This window comes from Pecten maximus, chromosome 14 (genome assembly GCF_902652985.1).
Source record: "Pecten maximus chromosome 14, xPecMax1.1, whole genome shotgun sequence".
In the NCBI taxonomy this organism is placed as follows: Eukaryota; Metazoa; Mollusca; class Bivalvia; order Pectinida; family Pectinidae; genus Pecten; species Pecten maximus.
Genome location: NC_047028.1, coordinates 10736227 through 10756341, shown reverse-complemented (window position 1 = coordinate 10756341; position 20115 = coordinate 10736227). Strand labels below are relative to the sequence as shown.

The 20115-nt window shown below is 34.0% G+C and overlaps 1 protein-coding gene across 1 annotated transcript in view; it reads right to left on the bottom strand.

Annotated features, from left to right (window-relative positions):
• The window catches only part of LOC117342036, a 40702-nt gene that overhangs the window by 8291 nt on the left and 12296 nt on the right, over nucleotides 1-20115 (bottom strand). The window contains exons 2-9 of the mRNA XM_033904000.1: nucleotides 9496-9587; nucleotides 6060-6104; nucleotides 5511-5591; nucleotides 5274-5303; nucleotides 4005-4037; nucleotides 3461-3493; nucleotides 1953-2009; nucleotides 102-122 (exon numbers count right to left, since the gene is read on the bottom strand). Of these exons, the coding sequence (XP_033759891.1) occupies nucleotides 102-122; nucleotides 1953-2009; nucleotides 3461-3493; nucleotides 4005-4037; nucleotides 5274-5303; nucleotides 5511-5591; nucleotides 6060-6083 (279 nt within the window). The 5' untranslated portion in view covers nucleotides 6084-6104; nucleotides 9496-9587. The remainder of the gene's footprint in view (nucleotides 1-101; nucleotides 123-1952; nucleotides 2010-3460; nucleotides 3494-4004; nucleotides 4038-5273; nucleotides 5304-5510; nucleotides 5592-6059; nucleotides 6105-9495; nucleotides 9588-20115) is intronic.

Below are 20115 nucleotides of genomic sequence, written 5' to 3'. Positions count from 1 at the left end.
CGGTTAAACAAACATTAAGTATCAACTGTTTATAGGTTGTTTTGTATTTAACGTATTCAGGTGCTCATCTGAAATATGCCTTTCGTCTCTATTTTACTTACGCATTTTGTGTTGCATTTGCACTGTAATAAAGCAGAAGGTAAATAAAATCAGACGGAGACGTAAAATACATTTAGAGACAAAAGTAATGTTATCATATAAGACACATAAGGTAAGTAACAAGTACATTTGGGAAATATTTTCTCGCATATAACTGAATGACGATAATGATAAAAGATGGAATATCTACTGTTATAAATGACAGCCGAGGTTAAAAACTAAAGCATTAATGGTCAATAGTAATACTTAATTGTGTGGAATGAAAAACACGGCAGAACATTATATCATTAAGTGGTTTTGTCTTTGTTCCGGGCAAAATGATGAAAATATTTCATTACCTTATAGTACCAGAATGTGTTTTAGATGTTTGAGTATCTAAATGGCACTGGATATCAATTACCTACGGGGATACTTTTATACACTATTTATTGAAATGGAGATAATGACAAGTTTCATCACGTCCTGTCGCTATTTAATCACTGATAATAAATGCTAGAGGGGGTTTATCATAACAAATGAATTCCAAATATGTAATACTAAACAAATTTAAAAAATCTGATAGTATGGCGCATTTCTACTATCGTTCTATCAAACGAACAATGCATAAGCAATTGACCGGATAAGTAGTCATTGGTAACACGAATCACTAACGATATGAAACTCGTTTTTGTAGCACTCATCTTAATTTATATTGGAATAATTATCTGATATTATACCTTATGCTGACACCATAGCACACTAAATACTGTCCATCTCAGCTTTTGAAATATTGAATTATTTATAAGTTTTTGAACATTATTAGTTGAAAAGAATCCGTTTATTAGCGTATGTTTCAATATGTTGGTAAAAACTGGCTCTGTTACAATGCATATTTGCTCCTTCACGTTATAATTCTTTGTCGTATAAAAAAAGGTTGTAAGTTCTAATCCACATATGGAAAAAACAGCAACAATAAAGGCTCAATGGGGTATTTGAAGAAGAAATACATATTTATCAAAGGACTTTCTTCAAGAGCAGGTTTTCGAGGGGTGATATCCTACCTGGAAAGAGGACGACTCATATTTGTTCTTAATTATAAAAACTCAAAAATAAATAAATAAATAAATAATAATGATAAAAAAATGAATAAAGAGAAACCGAAAATACTAATATCAAAACCTAAATAGGCGAATTTAAAAACAAATATAAAAGCATTAATAGATGATATCAATTTTCCTTCTAACGTTGAACTGCTTCCAATGACATATTACATGTAACAATTACCTCCCTTCTTCCGTTACAACTTTACACATATGATTTTATAGAATTCTTTGATAATAGCTAGCTTTAGCCTTGACCAATATATAAAATAACAATAATTAAAATGTGGTCTGGCGCTGATAAAAACTTTTTCAAAAAATAATTTTTTGAATCTTTATATACCTTTAGAACACCTAAGGCATGTTAGAAATTTTGCCTTAAACGCGTGTGTGAGGTTTCAGTTCATGATAAATTATACAGTTTATTATTCATATATTATAAAAAAAAAAGAATTTCGTGCACACTGAGCAGACAATATCGGACAGCCTGTATTGTCACGTCTGCTTAGTGTTCAGTTTTATACATAACGGTACAAGTATGAAACGAAAAAAAATATTGCTAAACTTCCCATAGACCACAGCTAAGATCGCTAAAATACTCAGGGGACAGAAGAGCAAAAAAACATTCTTACAGAGAGCCCAGACAGGATTCAAACCCAGGTTTTGAGTAGGGTTTGCCACGGCTTTACCTCCTGATAAAAGAAGCATAGTTCGTCAGCTTAATGACCGTATCAAACACTATGCCCAGTTCCCTTTACACTAATAATCACGTACCTTGTGTTTAGATATGACAGAAGGATTTTTAGTCGTTGAGTTGGACGATGGTATGATCTATAATACAATAAAACAAACATTGTTTTAATATTTGCAATATTTATTGATGTGATATTTATACCTGTTTTAGTTTGTTCTTGGTGGCAAAGCAAGCAATCGTTAATCCTAAATAGGAACGTAAACCTACACATAGTGTATGGAATAACTTCAATTTCTGGTTACAAAATTACTTTGGGAACAATGTGAACGTTTCGAAGATGCCAACAGATAAGCTTACGTGTGTCTATGTTTTATGGAATTTGATCATTTGATAAGTCACATATCTTCCATGTTGGTTCATGCAGCTATTGAACAATTTAAATAAATTACTTAAGCATTGATGTTTTTTTTAGTTTCATCGGGGTATTGAAACAAATTTTGTTTGCAAACTGTATGAATCCGCGTAGCGGATTCTTACAGATGTTTGCAAACAATTTTTTTTATTTATTTATTTTTTTTTTTGACATTATTGCTTATAATTAATTAATGAAAATGATTTTCAAATTTAAAACATGTTTTATGTGCTATTTGTATTTTTGTTTTAACTGGGATTCTTTTTCTCAAACCAATACGCAACGTCAATTGTCGTATTGTGACGTCACATTTTTGCGCCATTCTCGGAATTTCTTTCATGGAAGAATGAAAAGAATTTTTCGACCAATCACATTTGAGTATTTACCATGAAAACAAAGAAAAAATAATAATATTATCATGAGCTTAAGATAATGTTTGTCACATAACCCACATCTAGGAGAATAAAAGCAAAAACTCTGATATCGACACATACGTATTAGTACATTACATGTAGGATCCATTGCGATGAAATACACACACTAACAGTACAAAGTGATACATAAAGATGGCAGAAATTAAGAAAATATTACAGCGCCATAAAACAAGGCGAAATATTTGGTAAACATAGGATAATAATGGCTGCAAACAGACATTAATTCAAACAAAAAAGAAAGATTTCAAGCACATTCAACAGAAGTAAACATTCAGAAGATTTTACCAATGAATGAATTTATACCCTGCTTTTCACTCTTTCTGTTTCAGAATTAGTTATATGAGTTATTTGTTTAATTATCCAATAAATCGTTCTTTTCGCAAGACTGTTTTAATATATATATTTGTGAACGATAAAAATTCCACCACATAAAGAGAATTGAACGTTGTCACAATGCAGTTTTTTATAACAGAGTAATCTTGTTCTGTATCAAAACCATTTACAATTTATTTAACATACGTATAGAAAATCTACTTATCGATAATTTAAAGTGTATGAATAAAATAAAATAAAATAATTGCTACTAACTGAGATCTTTGTTCGAATGAAAGTGTTAATATTATGATGGTAGTAATATATGTGTAACATAAATCATCAATGAACTATATACTGATTCACTTCATAAGTCCCCTGCCTCATACTCATAACAGAAATTGATTGTGTATTGGATACTGGTACTTACGTCACTGCTGGAATTTGCACAAGAGATTGACGACTACAGAGATGAAAATAACAAATATCGCATTAATGTTACTTTAACGGAAACCAATATTTCAATTTTTGTCGAGAATGACCACATTTACGTTTTATAAATTCTTTTCAATTCGTCTCGAATATGTTCTGAATACAATACAATTAGTAAATAAAACAAAATAAAATGGCAAAATTTAAAAATTGTTCACTTACATGTCAATGTCTGGATATGATTCAGGACAATGGTTGATTTACTAATAAACTAAACACAATTGATTTGCCAGATGTACAAATAGTACAGGGAATTCCCAGTTAAATGAAGGGGTTCCTCCTATAGTGAGTTCACAGATATATTAACATTTAGCATCGATAAAATAAAGCATGCTCGTGAAAATATATTTTCACATGACCATGCTTTTATGGTTACTAAACTCCTCCATATACATTATGTATATCCGGGTAAAGTCCTATCAACACTCTTAAACACGCACTTATAAACACAACTCGATTATATAATGGTTACAGGTACTTACGGAATTGCTGGAATTTCCACAACTGATTGACGACTATAGAGGTAAAAAAAGGGGGGAACAAGTATCAGCTTCCACACCAGTATTACTTTAACGGAAGAAATATGTAATATGTTTCACATGTAACTTGGTAGCAAACATTACCATTTACTATGTATGGTTTTAAAATGGTAAATTGAAAAGTATTCCTTGAAGATTGCTTTAGATTGATTAACCTATTAAATTATTTGTATTTTCAGTAAGAAGTATCTGAGTATATCATCTTTTATCAGATCGTCTTAAATTTAAAATGAACTGCATAATTTTGGCGATTGACGAGCAGTATTATTCGATCCTATTCAAATATTGTGTGTTTGCAAATTTCAGTACAGATATCGAAATAACAGGGAAGGTAATTCTTTCTTAATGACAGTTATGGAAAATGGAAATCCTAAGTAAATGAGTAAAGAAAAAAAATCCATTCACTAGCAACACTTTTTATTGACGATTCAAATAATCAAAATAAAAATAAGTCATTTCCTCTGTTAAAACACGTACTAGAACTATACGAATAAATCGAGTAAATTAATTTTGCCAAATTTCCTTAATATATATAAAGCATATATTTCACGAGTATTACAGAATATCGCTATTTTCATAATCCTGCGAAGCACGAGTAAAACATATCGAAACATTCTGCTATACGAGTGTTATATGATATGATAATATATGTTATTTCAAACTGGAAACCATTCCATTTTCTTTAAATTGCATATTATATACTTAACAAACAAAATCAAAAACATCAAAAAATGAATGTGTCCAAAATTGCGGAAATCAATAACATAAGTCAGGACATCATCTCTTTGTGTTCCACAAAAAATCCCGCATTATTTCTTTTATTAATTTATCTGTCTTTTTCATGTTTTCCATTCGTCTCGAACTTGTCCTAAATCCAATAAAATTAAAAAGAAATTACATGTTGGGTTTAATCTACTATGAACAATTTAAAGGGGTTTTCATTCAGTGTGTTTTATTACTGTCTATAGACGTTACAACTGCCTAAATTGTTCTATTGATCAACGGTATGATATATGCCCAATTAGATATCGTGTTTTGCGCTTTTGATAGACACATGCATGTAACGATATCGCTTACTGTGATATCATTATAGATCTGGATAAGTTCACTACATTGCTGTTTAAGAGTATTTCCTACTTAATGGCGATTAGAAAATTAAGAGCAAATGTAAATTTGCAAACAAAATTAATAAAAAGGCGCATTATTACTTACATTACTGCCTATTGACGATTCGCAGCTACCCTGTTAAAATGGAGCAAGCTTTTATGAAAGCATGATGATTTATCTAGCTGTACCTACAGAACAAGACGTTTCTGTAATAATTGATTATTATAATTATTTTTTTACGAAAGGATGAACACATTGTATTGTATGACAGTTGCGGTGAAACAATTTTATATCATTGCATAATGTCTTTTTTAGGTAACGTCTATATGAATCTGTCCTTACCTTGAAGACTTGACAAAGAGATCTCCAACTGGGTGATGTTCTTCGTTGTCTTACCGGGGGAAGTGGCAAAGAAATCCTGCCCTGGGGGTGACAGAAGAAGTTTAATAAAAAAAATAATTAAAAAAATCTACACCCTCTTAATAATAACGTATAATTTGTTTTGCTATTTTTATCCTCTCTCGCTCTTAATAATTATCTATATTTTCACTATCTTCCTATTTGGTGATAGCCCCTTCCTTTTTGGGAATACCTTTATTTTCATATTCCCTCTTTTAGAAGACCTAAGCATCATGATACATCTTTTTGAAAACATAGTATGTGCCCAAATTCCATCATTTGCAAAATTAGATATATATTTTTAAACTTCACTAGGCAATCACCACAAACCTGTTGAACACTTACTCGAATATCCGTGACAAAGGGAAAAACAATAATTTAAACTGTCCTAGTTCCAATATATAGCATTTAAGCATGAATACTGAAGAAGCATTCACATATGTATATATATTTGCATAAGTAATGTTTAAAAGTTTACCAAAACAAACTTACATCATATCCTCTTGGAGGTTCCATCTCGAATATGGCGTTAATGATCTGAAGTGAGTAATAACACTTGGAAACGTGTTTGGGACAATACAACTTCAGCTCAGTAGAGCTATTCTTACGACCATACAACAATATAATAACAGAAACAACAAAATAACACAAAGGCAACATGCCTTGCAGATAATGAGATAATAGTAAATGAACAAAGATGATAAAATGCCATACAAACATAAAGGAATGCAAAGGAATTAATTTTAGAAATGCCGCATTATAATGTAATATGCCTTATATGTTTAATATAGCATAATCTAAAACAAATATTTCGAAATAGTAAATAGGAATTACGTTTAGCATACAAGAAAACGCAATGAGTACTAAGAGAAATAACAACTGAAAATAAAACACTGACATTATGTAAATCAACAAGCACATAAAACAGCATCTTATTCTCAATAGTAACAACACCATTATCTAACACATGAAGCAACATCCTATTTACTCGAACAGCAACATCACCAAATCACAAATGAAGTAACAACTTATTATCTCGGACAACAACAGCAATAACTTACTCATGAAGCAAAATCTTACTCTGTCGGACAACAGCATTACCTTACACATGAAGCAACATCTTATTTACCCGAACCGCAACACCATCTACTCGTACATGAAGTAGCAACTTATTCACGAGGGTAACAACATCAATTACAAGCACATTCAACAATATATTATGCCATCGGGCAACATCATTTATAAAGACATGAACCAACATCTTTTGCACTCGGACAGCATCATAACTAACTATCACATTAGCAAAGTCATATTCTTTCGGGTAACAACATCCTTTACGAAGACATAAATCAACATCTTCTTCCCTCGGACAACAACATCATTTACTTACACATAAAGCAACATATTCTCTCGGACAACATCATTTTAACTTATACATGAAGCAACATCTTATTCCCTCGGACAACAACATCATTTACTTAAGGACTGATTGTCAATTTTGTTGCTTGCATGGACTGATGAAGGGAAGTGAACTTCGTGCAAATGAAGTGAACTGCAAAGCAGTTCATGTACCATTTGCACGAGGTTCACCTCCCTTCATCAGTCCATGCAAGCATCAAAATCGACAAATTTGAATACTACGAAGGCCCATATACGCCTTGACAATATACACATAAGCAATTGATGTTTATCCGAGGTTTCCAGAAAAATGCGGTCAAAAATCTGCATATGCAGTTGTTTTTGCCAAGTATCGGACACATTTCATCGCCAGATTTTGTTTTGCTTTTTGTTTATTTCGACAACGCAGTGTTGGGATCTTTCTCAAATTTCATATATAGGTTCCCCCTGGTGCTTAGTTATGCAAATTGCATTTTGAGACCAATCGGAAAACAACATGGCCGACAGGCAGCCATCTTGGATTTTGACAATTGAAGTTTGTTATCGCTTATTCTCAGAAAGTACTGAAGGGATCTTTTTCAAACTTTTTTGTAAGTTCCCCTTGGTCTGTTGTTCTGCATATTGCATCTTGGGACCAATATGAAAACAACATGGCCGACATGCAGCCATTTTGGATTTTGACAATTGAAGTTTGTTATCGCTATTTATCAGAAATTGCTGAAAGAATATTTCTGATATTTCATTTGTATGTTGCCCTCTGTGCCTGGTTATGCATATTGGATTTTGAGACCAGTCAGAAAACAACCTGGCCGACAGGCAGCCATCCTGTATTTTGACAATTGAAGTTTGTTATCGCTATTTTACAGAAGGTACTGAAGGGATCTTTCTCAAAGTTCATATGTAGGTTCCCCTTGGTCCCTGGTGTTGCATTTTGGGACCAATCCGAAAACAACATGGCTGACAGACAGCCATTATCACTAAATCTTAAATTATATATACAGGTTCCCCTTGTTTGAAAAGTACTAGAGGGCTGTTTCTGAATTTACACAGATTAGTAAGACTTAGAGGAAGGGAAAAGTAAAGAAAAGATCAATCTGACATGGAACCTATGAAGATCATTCAATGGTGGGCGCCTAAGCTTACAAGGTCAAGTAGGCTGTCTCAATGGGCCACCTGTGCTTCATCAGGTAGTCGGGAGTTCTCAAATGGTATGTAATTACTTGAGCAAAGCTCGAAATATGCCAAGGCGGTTACGGGCCAACACTGCGTTGTCGAAATACACAAAAAGAAAAGAAAAATCTGACGATGAAATGTGTCCTGCACTTGGCAAAAACAACTGCATACGCAGTTTTTTTACCACATTTTTCTGGAAACCTCGGACAAACATCAATTGCTTATGTGTATATTGTCCAGACGTATGTGGGCCGTCGTAGAATACACATAAATACGATATTTTCAAGGTACAAATTTCAGTAATAAGAAATCTTTATGATATTGTATAATCAATTGTAGTAATACCCATATAGATACGAATTTAAAGTGCAGTGTTGACAGTAAAGTACGTGTGTGATTTGATCACTCGAAACACGGGGACACGGTTAAAAAAATGAACACAAGGTTAACGTGACGACAGTTCAGTGAAATATCACAACATTAAAAACAGTGTTTATATACTCTCTGAAGCCTTGAAAAATCGATTCTGTAAGGGTTTTTTTTATAATTTGAATGAATGTTGAATTTTTAGTCTTTCGATTATTTATAGATGCCGAACACCGAACCCATTTCCGTACATTTATGTGATACAGTCTAATAGCCGTGGTATTCAGTGTTCGAGAAAAAATGTAACAATGCGGATTTTAGTAGCAGGTTAGCTGAGGATGTACATGGTGTTCTTGAAATATTGGATTTCATTGTCGCACTGGCGTTTTATGAAGTTAATTCTGATAAAAGTAAATAAAGAAACTTTAAATTGAAAATTGGCCGGGAACTTAATTGTGTCCTCTATATGTTTAGATTGAGTCGAATTACGATAATAGTGTAGCATATTTCTGCTACCAGTCTGTTTTGTGTTATTAAATAGTGTTTGAATTGATATTCTTTCGAGATACAGCTAACGTTAGACCTACTGCGCTACGTAGGTCATGAGCTCGGCGCTATCGGGATTGTAAGTGTTCTGCCAGATCCTGTTTTCTAAACTGTCTGCGTTATACTGGCATTGTTATTAGCACAATGTGAAAGTTCATTCAAGTCTGAGGCGGTACAGAACTCGATCGCCATTGTAAACTCAGTGAATGTATTCACACGCCGGCAAGAAAGTGATTTGTCTGTCTGAACAGAAGCACGCTACCCAAAATCTTCAATGGGAAATGAAGTGATCTGAGTTTACTATGTTCATTGAGGCGGAGCGAAGTGAAAATGTAAATATTAAGACATGAAGCAACATTGTATGACCTCAGCCATCACATCATTAACTAACACATAAAGCTTTATCTTATTCTCTCAGGCAACAGTATCAGTATCTTATACTTACATATCTAGTGGTCCCAGATGTTTTAAAGTCTGCTGTAGACGGGGAAGGATAAAGCCTTTTTAATTCGTTAGGTAGACTATTCCATATCCGGGCTGCCTTGAATTAAAATAAATTCTTCTTTACATACTTAGTTGTCCTGACTTGTGTCACTGCAGAAGTGATATCTCTCGCCTGTAATTATATCGTTACACGTAGATATTTATCAGATATAATCAGGCCATACACTGTTCTCTAGTACAGTTTTAAGTCTTAGAAACGCGTATAGTCATGTTTCTAATTCTTCTAACACGAAAGAAAGAGCAGTTACTTCTTTTTAAATGTACATGCAGAGGACTAGTACAATCGTTTTATAACTTCATGCAGCTCTTATCTGGATATTATGAAATTTTAAATGCTTTCAACACTTCAGAAATACAACGCTAATCGGCAGTAGTAAGAATTCAAAAACAGGAAGTTCGCACTTCTTGGTGAGGTAACAGCCAAATAGTTTGTAAAATACCTCATAGTGTTAAAGCTTTTTTGCAGTTGTTTGAAATATGTCAGTCAAATTCAAGTCAATTTCAATACCAAGTAGTTTTACAAAAGTTTTACATCTTCAGTTTTGTTAGCCGATATAATTTATTTGATTAACTTCGGAATTTCAAAACTGTATTCCTGTTCAGAGAGAAAAGAAAACCCACTTTAAATGAATTTATCAAGTATTTATCAGATATATCTGAACGTTGTAGCCCTAAGAAGGGATGAAACTGAGAAATTTGAAAAGACTTGGTAAGTTTTTAATTTGTAAATGAAAATACCGTAAACATATTTGTAATATGTACATTTACAGTGTAAAACAATAGCATCGTTACTGTTATCTTCTCTGAGCCAGTTAATGTATTAGTCACATATTTTTTACCGTTTAAAAGTATAGTTTATAGTTTATTTACTGTAAACCTCTATGAGCCAGTCCATGTATAGTTTATAGCTATATTTTATAGTTAGTGTAATCCTCTATGAGCCAATTTATGTATAGTTTAATTTATAGCTTTTTAAGTATAATTACGGTAATCCTCTATGAGCCAGTTTATGCATGGCTTATAGCTATATAGTATAAGTACTGTAATCCTACCACCTAGCTGAGTGACACTAGGGAATATCTTCCAATTCTCATATGAGGTATTTTAAAGTAATAATGATACTTTAGCTTAATTCCCCTACTCAAATTCCCATTGGAAAAAATATGACAATATTATATATTATTATACATTTAAATATATATATATATATATATATATTTGATACGAGTAGAGACCAAGACTGTTTTCAACTACACCAGTATCTTCCATGTTTGAGCTTTGTGCTTGTCTATGTTCCTGTAACAGATTTGTTTACATTTATGTGCGACAAATGTGTGAGAGAAAGATGTAGGCATGTGTTTATGTTTGTAAATTAGTTGTCAAGATAGATGTAAGTATGTTATGTAATGTTACATTTATGTTATACATATGGTAGCTTATGTTACGTCTTATGTGATATATTCCATATTATGTTACATGTTATGTTTATTTGTTATGTAGTTGTGTGTGTGTTGTGTTATATCATGTTGTCTTGTATGTATGTATGTATGTATGGATGTATGGATGGATGGATGGATGGATTCATGCATGCATGCATGCATGTATGTATGTATGTTTGTCATTGTGGGTATATAATGATGGTTTGGGTGTGTATATATGAAGTGAAAATTATTTATGAACTGTTTTGTTATTGACAAAAAAAAGTATCATATTTATTGGGTTTTTTTCTAGTGTAACTGACTAATTTATTTGACAGAATGTTTAGAGTTTGGGTGCGTGGTATTTGTGTGTCGAATGCGGTGAGTGAGAGTCCCTCTGTGTTGGGACATGCTTTATATTGAGGGCTGCCCCAACGGCCCCAACCTCGGCAGCCCTCCAATGTTTACATGTCTGGGGGAATAAAATGTTTTCTGTACCTAAACAAATGTATTTGATTAATGTACTCGTCTACACGGAACGCTTGGATTTTTCAGTGATTAGCCTGCATTCCGTTACAATAAAACCTATACTTCAAGCTCTGGCACTCTTTTGTAAAGACTGAATGGTCATTATTGGAAAAACACAGTATATTGTCATTTGCATAATCGTGTAATATACATGTCTCTTTATGAATAAACATATAATTCATACAAAAATGAAGTGCAGTCCTAGTCAAAGGCTCCCACTCACAGGCATTTGGCCCCAAACTAGTCTGCTGGAGTCTGTTGCTGAAGATCCACTGATGTATAAGCTAGTCCGTTTGTCCCCAGTTTACTCACTAACAATCACCAAGAAGGCAGTCGAAGGCTTTTATCATAAGTTTAACTTTATTTAAACAAAGTGGACATGGGACTGGGATCGGAATCACACAAATTAGTATTCAACAATTGCAGAATTTGATACTTGATCATAAATGTATATACCAGGTATACATGTATATAAGAGTCCTTGTTAATCCCATTGTGTCCCTGTCTATTGCATATCAATAGCAGAGCTTAATTTAGAAGAAAAAAAATTCAGACATAACATTTTAAAACAATTGATATTCTCGCTAAACTATTTAATAAGTTGTAATGTGAATCATTCCTGCCGTTGTTAGCTTTGGCATCAAAAGTAGAATCTGAATTAGCGTCTAAAAGGATGGTGTTTTTCAACCCCATTCTTTAAAAAAAAGACGTTCTAGAAGAGCGTATATTGTTTAATTTTCTAATTTCCACGTCACAGAATGTGACTAAGTCGGTAATTATTATATCATGTAAAGAAGATTCAACATGACAATGTTAACAATAAAGCAAGTGCGTTCATGCCTTCCTGGCCGTCATTTATATCATTTTGAAATATATATACATGTAACTATATATTTAACTAGCATTGAGGAGACAGCTAATCGGTAATATGTCAACGTACATTACTGCTTAAGTAACAAGAGGCACAATGGGCCTGAATCGATCACCTGCTTCTAGAACAACTTTGAGGTTGATCTAGGTCAATCAAATGCAGATACTAACTAATGCTGATAATCACTTTCTTTCATTATCAGAGAAGGCTATGTAACTTTTTCAAGTAAATGGTTTTAGCCTCATTCCAGCATATTATTGGCTTACTAGCAGGTCTTGGGAGTCTTTTGGCTATCAGAAAATCATTGTTGAGGGATTTTAACATGTTTTACCTCTGTTATCTTTAATATAGGTCAAGGTAATTCAATTGAACAAACCTAGGACCAAATATCAAGTTCATGGACTTCTTAATTATTAAAATGAAGTTTTTCGTATTGTAGCCTATTTAATCCCTGTGGTCATAAAAGTCATTCATTTGAACAATTTTGGCAGTCCTTCACTCTAGCTTGCTACATGCCCCATATATAGGCCCTACCCTAGGCCTCATCGTTATTAAGAAGAGTCGTTTAAGACTTTATCCTATTTGACCTCTGTGAACTTGAATATCGGCCAAGGTCATTTATTAGAACTATCGTGATATGCTTTCACCCAAGCATGCCAGAGACTCAATATCAAATCCCTTTAGTTGTTTAAAAATTCTAGCATATTAGGACCTGTCACCTGGAATGAAGGTCATGTTCATGTATGAAAACAAACCAAAGTCCAAAATATCAATCCCCTGTGCCTCTTGGTTACTAAGAACTCGTGTAAAGATTTAAGCATATTAGACCTCTGTAACCTTGATTGTGAATAAAGGTGATTCATTTAAATAAACTTGAAAACACATCACCCCACTATGCTACAGACCGAATATCAAGTCCCTGGACCTTTTGGTCATTGAGGAGAGGTTGTTTAAAGATTTGAGCCTAGTTGACCCCAGTGACCTTGGATAGTGGTGAAGGTCGTTCATTTGAAAAAAACCTGGTAGCACTTTACCCCAGCATGCTACAGGCTTTAGGTCAGATCCCTGTGCTTCTTAGTTATCAAAAAGAAGCAGTTTAAACATTCTAGTATATGAAAATTCTGTGACCTTAAATATGGGTCAATGTCATTCATTCAAACAAACTTGGTAGCACTTCACCCCCTCATGCTACAGGCAGTGTATCATGTTCTTCGGTATATTGGTTATCAATAAAATATCTATTTCAAATATTTTAGAATATTTGACCTATGTGACCTTGGATGTGAGTCAAGGTTATTTATTTGAACAAACTTGGTATCACTTTACCCCAGCATGCTACAGGCTCAATTCCAGGTCTCCGTGTATCTAAGTTATTAAAAAGAAACAGTTTAAAGATTTTAATATATAGGACCCCTGTGACTTTGAATGTGGGTCAGGGCCGTTCATTTGAACTAACTTGGCTCTTCACCTTAGCATGCCACAAGACCAATATCAGGTCCCTGCGCCTCTCATATCTTGAGAATATTTTGTCTAAATGCAAACGGCTGGACTCCGCACCAAGGCATAGGCTGACTTACCCTTGGCGCAGACGAGCTAAAAGAACTCCACAATAAAGTTCATCAAACATAGCAGCTAGAAGGGAGAACAAGCCATCAATACCTTAATGTGTATTATTTAATATGTTAGAGATATGCCGATACATCTTACATCTAGATCATCTTTACACGAATATCTATGATGTACTTCCGTAGAAATGACACATATTTTCACTACGTTCGTGGTCATTATAGTCTGATGTCAAACCGGACCACACTATTAGACCACAGTGCTCTCTAATGAAGCATATTTTAGTTCCTCAAACTTCAGGCACAATAATAACAGTCATCTCACAATGGATTTACGTTAAATTTTTGCAGAAAAATACTTAAGGTCAGCTGTATATAGTATGCTTTTCAAAACTGAAAAGGTAGGTCACAGTGACCTAATAATATTTCTTGTCAGATCTGGTAGCAAACCTTTAGAAAAATGGTTAAGTACACTGTCATAATGTAAACAGTAGTTACTTCTCAAACGTATTCCAACACCGCATTAGGATCAAAATCTACATTTTGCAAGTTACTGACCCTTAAAAGCCCTGGTGGTTTAAAGACGGGCTGCAAACGGGGTTACGTAATGCATTTTCAGATTTAATACACGTCATTCGAGAGACCACAAATCTTATCGTAACCAAACAAGGTAGCAATGACTCTTGGCCGTTGATGCTGTGAGCATAAATTCGATCAACTGGTTAAACTAGACCCCATGGCTAGATGGCTGAGGCAGGTAGAGTCACCAATGAAAAGTCAGTATTATGCCATGCAATCTACTGGTAACCTTTCGAAATGGTATGATTGTGACAAAACGTTTTTAACTGTAACCCTTGGATAAGCATCTCTTAATGCATGAATATACGATACACTGTCTTTTCTTGTGCGTTAAATACCACACACAAACAAACATGATTGAAGAAGAGAATTCCTACCGAGGACAGGACATTTAACTCGTTATTTACGACATCGAATGGCCTGGCCTAAAATCCCTGTTTTTATCGAAATGGTAGTTATTATATCCATTGGCCGAATACAGTCCATCACCTAACAAATAAACGCTTGTTAGGTTATATTTATTGATAATATGAATGCAATCTGGGTGATACAATAAGTAGAATGCGACCGTTAGAGACTATGGTGCTAAGTGTAAATATAAAAAGATAACGGTATCAGGAATGCTTGAATCCCGACACAATAACGATTTCTTTAAAAAAAAAAACACCTTTATTTTGAATTTTTGCAATAACACACATAATCTCAAATCGGATGTCAAACCAGAAGAATTGGTGAAAAGAAAAGAAAACGAGTTCTACGAATAAATGCATACACAAAAATAATAATGTTTAAGGTGTTAGGTACGCTTCTGAACATCGACGACAGTCACGAGGCAAATCTAGATCAAATCAGGGCTGTTCAAAGTACTCTAAATGATAAACTGGTGGAGCATATTTATCGAATCATCTCTAAAAACAAACTGTTCATGCTCATACCATGAACATTTTCATAACTAGAGTAATATATCCAAACACTGACCTGTTGATGATGTGAAGAAATAATTTGATAGTTACAACATAACTAAGCAATATTATTACCACGTCATCACAAAAACTTGTTAATATTACCAGGCCATCACACAAACCTGTTCACATTACCAGGCCATCACACAAACGTGTTAACATTACCAGGCCATCACACAGACTTGTTAACATTACCAGGCCATCACACAAACTTGTTAACATTACCAGGCCATCCCACAAACTTGTTAACATTACCAGGCCATCACACAAACTTGTTAACATTACCAGGCCATCCCACAAACTTGTCAACATTACCAGGTCATCACACAAACTTGTCAACATTGTCAGGACATCACACAAACTTGTTAACATAACCAGGCCATTACACAAACTTGTTAACATTACCAGGTAATTACACAAACTTGTTAACATTACCAGGACATCACTAAACTTGTTAACATTACCAGGCCATCACACAAACTTGTAAACATTACCAGGTCATTACACAAACTTGTTAACATTACCAGGTCATCACAACAACTTGTTAACATTACCGGGCCATTACACAAACTTGTCAACATTACCAGGACATTACACAAATTTGTTAACATTACCAGGTCATTACACAAACTTGTTAACATTACCAGGTCATCACACCAACTTTTTAACATTACCAGGCCATCATACAAACTTTTTCACATTACCAGGACATCACACAAACTTGTTAACATTACCGTGTCTTCACAAAAACTTGTTAACATTACCAAGTCATTACACAAACTTGTTAACCTTATTGTGTCACCATACAAGCTTGTTAACATTACCATGTCATTACGCAAACTTGTTAACATTACCAGGCCATCACACAAACTTGTTAACATTACCAGGCCATCACACAAACTTGTGAACATTACCAGGCCATTACACAAACTTGTAAACATTACCAGGTCATTACACAAACTTGTTAACATTACAGTGTCATTACACAAACTTGTTCACATTACCGTGTCTTCACAAAAACTTGATAACATTACCTGGCCATTACACAAACTTGTTCACATAACCACGTCATTACACAAACTTATTAACATTACCAGGACATCACACAAACTTGTCAACATTACCAGTCCATCACACAAACTTGTTAACATTACCAGGCCATTACACAAACTTGTTCACATAACCACGTCATTACACAAACTTTTTAACATTATTAAATCATTATATAAACTTGTTTTACAATTATACGATACTTACCACGTTGATATGCGGAGTGTAAACCTGTACAAAATGTATTAAAATTGAAATGGTGAAACTAACTTGCTTTCTACATGGACTCTGGACCCGGAAGATATTTTAACGAAAAGCAATACTTTACAGGATATTAGATTCACGGGTACTGTCAAATTTAGATAATGCCTGGTTTACATGCATGACTCAGACAAATGAGCGAACCAATGGTTGATAGAATGGAAATGATAGAAAGACAAAATGAAAATGCCGAAAAGTGGATGAATCTGGAAAGCATTCCCACATTCGATACAATGAATGGAAAACATAAACAAAATATAGATTGATATTGAAAGTCTTGAAATCACCAAATGATTACAATACCGCTGTTTTAGGGAAGCACGTACTTGGATCATTCGGTATTAAGAAAAAATATAAATACCTTCCATATTACTTTGGGGAATGTTTTGAAAACAATATTTTAACATGTATTCGTTTGTATATCACCTTTATTATAGTTCTATATAATTTACATTTTTCAATCTACTCTAGTTTAACCTATAACCGTCCTTATATATATAATCCGAAGGTAAATTATAAAATGTAATTTGTGATAGATTATTAAGTACAGTGGAACTTCGTTAACTCGAAGTCGACGGGACCACGAAAAAACTTCGAGTTATCCGAGTGTTCGAATTAAGCGATTTATCATTTTTGGTGAAAAGTTTGGTCAATATTTGTCAATATTATATAATCATTATAACTTCGCTCTGTCGCTCATCAGTTCAGTGTGAAGACTGGTCAATACATGTAAATATATATGTAATGTTTCGTTATGTCACTTGTAATTTGGTGTAGTTTTGCCGATATACAGTCACGATAAAGTTTCTTTCACTTAGTCACTTCAATAACGATCTGATGTGCAAGTCATGTTTGCAAAAGGTAAACGATAAAACGGAATTCGACAAAATAACAAGTTATTAATGTCAAAACAAATAACCGTTTAAGTTTAACACAGATTGCATACAAAACGTAACAGAACCATTACCTTTTATTGGACATATATATAAAATACTGTTTGATCGGCCTACTTACTTTTTATTGATAACCACGCCATTCCCATGTGTATTAGCATCGGAAGTTGGGCTGCGCATGTGCGTATAAAATGTTACTGTAACTGAGTTGGCGTTTTATCCGATTTAATAGACAGCACTGACCGTTACAGTTGTACTCTGAACACCTCGGCAGTAATTACGCTATTGTTTCAGCAGTTTAAAGATTTAATAGGCGCCGGTGACTGTGTCATTTCTACACCTGTAAAAACATCAGCCGGGTAGATCTACCGGTGTGTCAGAGATTAGTTCCGCTTGAGCGAACGGGTAGATGAGATGTTGACTATCGTGTGTACTGATATCGGCGACCGCCTTGGGAAATTACCTGATGTAAGTAAAGCAGTACTTTTTATCACCAAGACTTGTTGTTATAAGATTCAACCGACAATTTCTTTTATGAATTTATGAAACACTTATAATAGCATGTAGGTTAGTAGTGCCGATATGTTCAGTATTACAAACGGAATTTAGCTCTTAAAAAATGTCGGCGTTTGCCACCGATCGACGAAAATTATACTTCGAGTTATTCGAACATTTCAAGTAGGATTTTTATTGTTGGGACCAAATTTTTACTTCGTATTATCCGAGTTTTTCGAGTTATCCGAATTCGAATTTTCCGATTTTTTTTTACTAAGATAAAGAGAGAATTCGGCCGGGACCGGCGAGGTACTTCGAGTTAAGCGGGGTATTCGAGTTATCCGAGTTCGAGTAAACGAAGTTCCACTGTATTAATGTGTTGTTGTTTTTGTTTATTGTTTGTTTGTTTGTTGGGTTTTTTTTCAAAAAAGGAGCTGATGCTCCTCTCTTCATATTGACATTGCCGTTTTCAAAAATGTATCCATGCTTCTCAATCATCGGCTTAGGTATTGATATTATCAGTCTGATTATCCCAGCTGAATATGAATTCTTTTGGGAAAAAAAAAGAATCTTGTCGGACCGTCGGCTTTTCCGATATCGATGATTTTAACATTTTCTCTGATGTCCCGACTGAAACCATACAGTTACATCTCCTATTCGCATGGTGAGAACAGTACACCTTCTACTATTACTTATTACCATCGATATGTGTGATCAAGGGATCAGTCGACCGTATCAAAACATAACGGTGAGGCACTTTACCGAGATCACAATTCGTCAATTAGGCCTAGATCACCTATAAAAACAGAGGTCATAGGTAATGAGTATCTGACGCTTTAGAAACGGGTCAGTTTCCACTTGAAATTGATACAAAATAGGGGTGTTAGGTAACAATTACATGCATGGTGGATCGAGTGAATTTGGCTGTGTAAGCGTGGCGGTACCCAGCTAAGGGTGGCGGGCCGCCACGTTACAACAGGCAATGGTGATCACTGGGCTGGGATCGGAATCACACAATTAACTATTCCACAATTGCAGAATGTGATGCTTAAAAGATCATTAATGTATAAATGTACATGTATATACCAGATATACAAGTATATAAGAGTCCCTGTTACTCCCATTGTGTCCCATTCTATTACATATCAATAACAGAGTTTCATTTTGAAAAACAGTTTGAGACATGACACTTTAAAACACTTGATATGTCTCGCTAAAAGAATGAATAATTTGTAATGTGAATCATTACTACTGTTCTTTGTTTTGGCATCAAAATTTATTATATTAACAAGCGTCTAAAACGATGGTGTTTTTCAATCCCTCTTTTTAAAAAAAAAGACGTCCTAGAAGTGCGTATATTGTTTAATTTTCTAATTTCAACGTCACAGAATGTGGAAAAGTCAGTTATTACTATATCATACAACGAAGATTTAACATTACAAAAATATAATCAATAAAGCTAGCACGTTCAGTCCTTTCTGGCCGTCTTAGGCGTTTGATTCATAATGATGCACTTTTTTTATCATTTTGAAAAAAAGATATATTTAACTATCATTGAGGAGAAGAACTAATCGGTAATATGTCAACATACACTACTGCTTAAGAAACAAGAGACACAATGGGCCTGAATCGATCACCTGCTTCTTGAACAACTTTGAGGTTGGTCTTAAGTCATTTATATGCAGATGCTAATTAATGATGACTATGACTTTCTTGAATAATCAGAGAAGGTTATTTAGTTTGTTTTCATATATTGTTTAAGCCTTCACTCCAATATACTATTGGCATAATATCAGGTCTTGGGAGTCTCCACGCTATCAAAAAATCATTGTTTATATATTTTAACATTTCTTACCTCTATGACCTTGAATGTAGGCCAAGGTAATTTATTTGAATAATCTTATGACCAAATATCAAGTCCTTGGACCTCTTAATTATT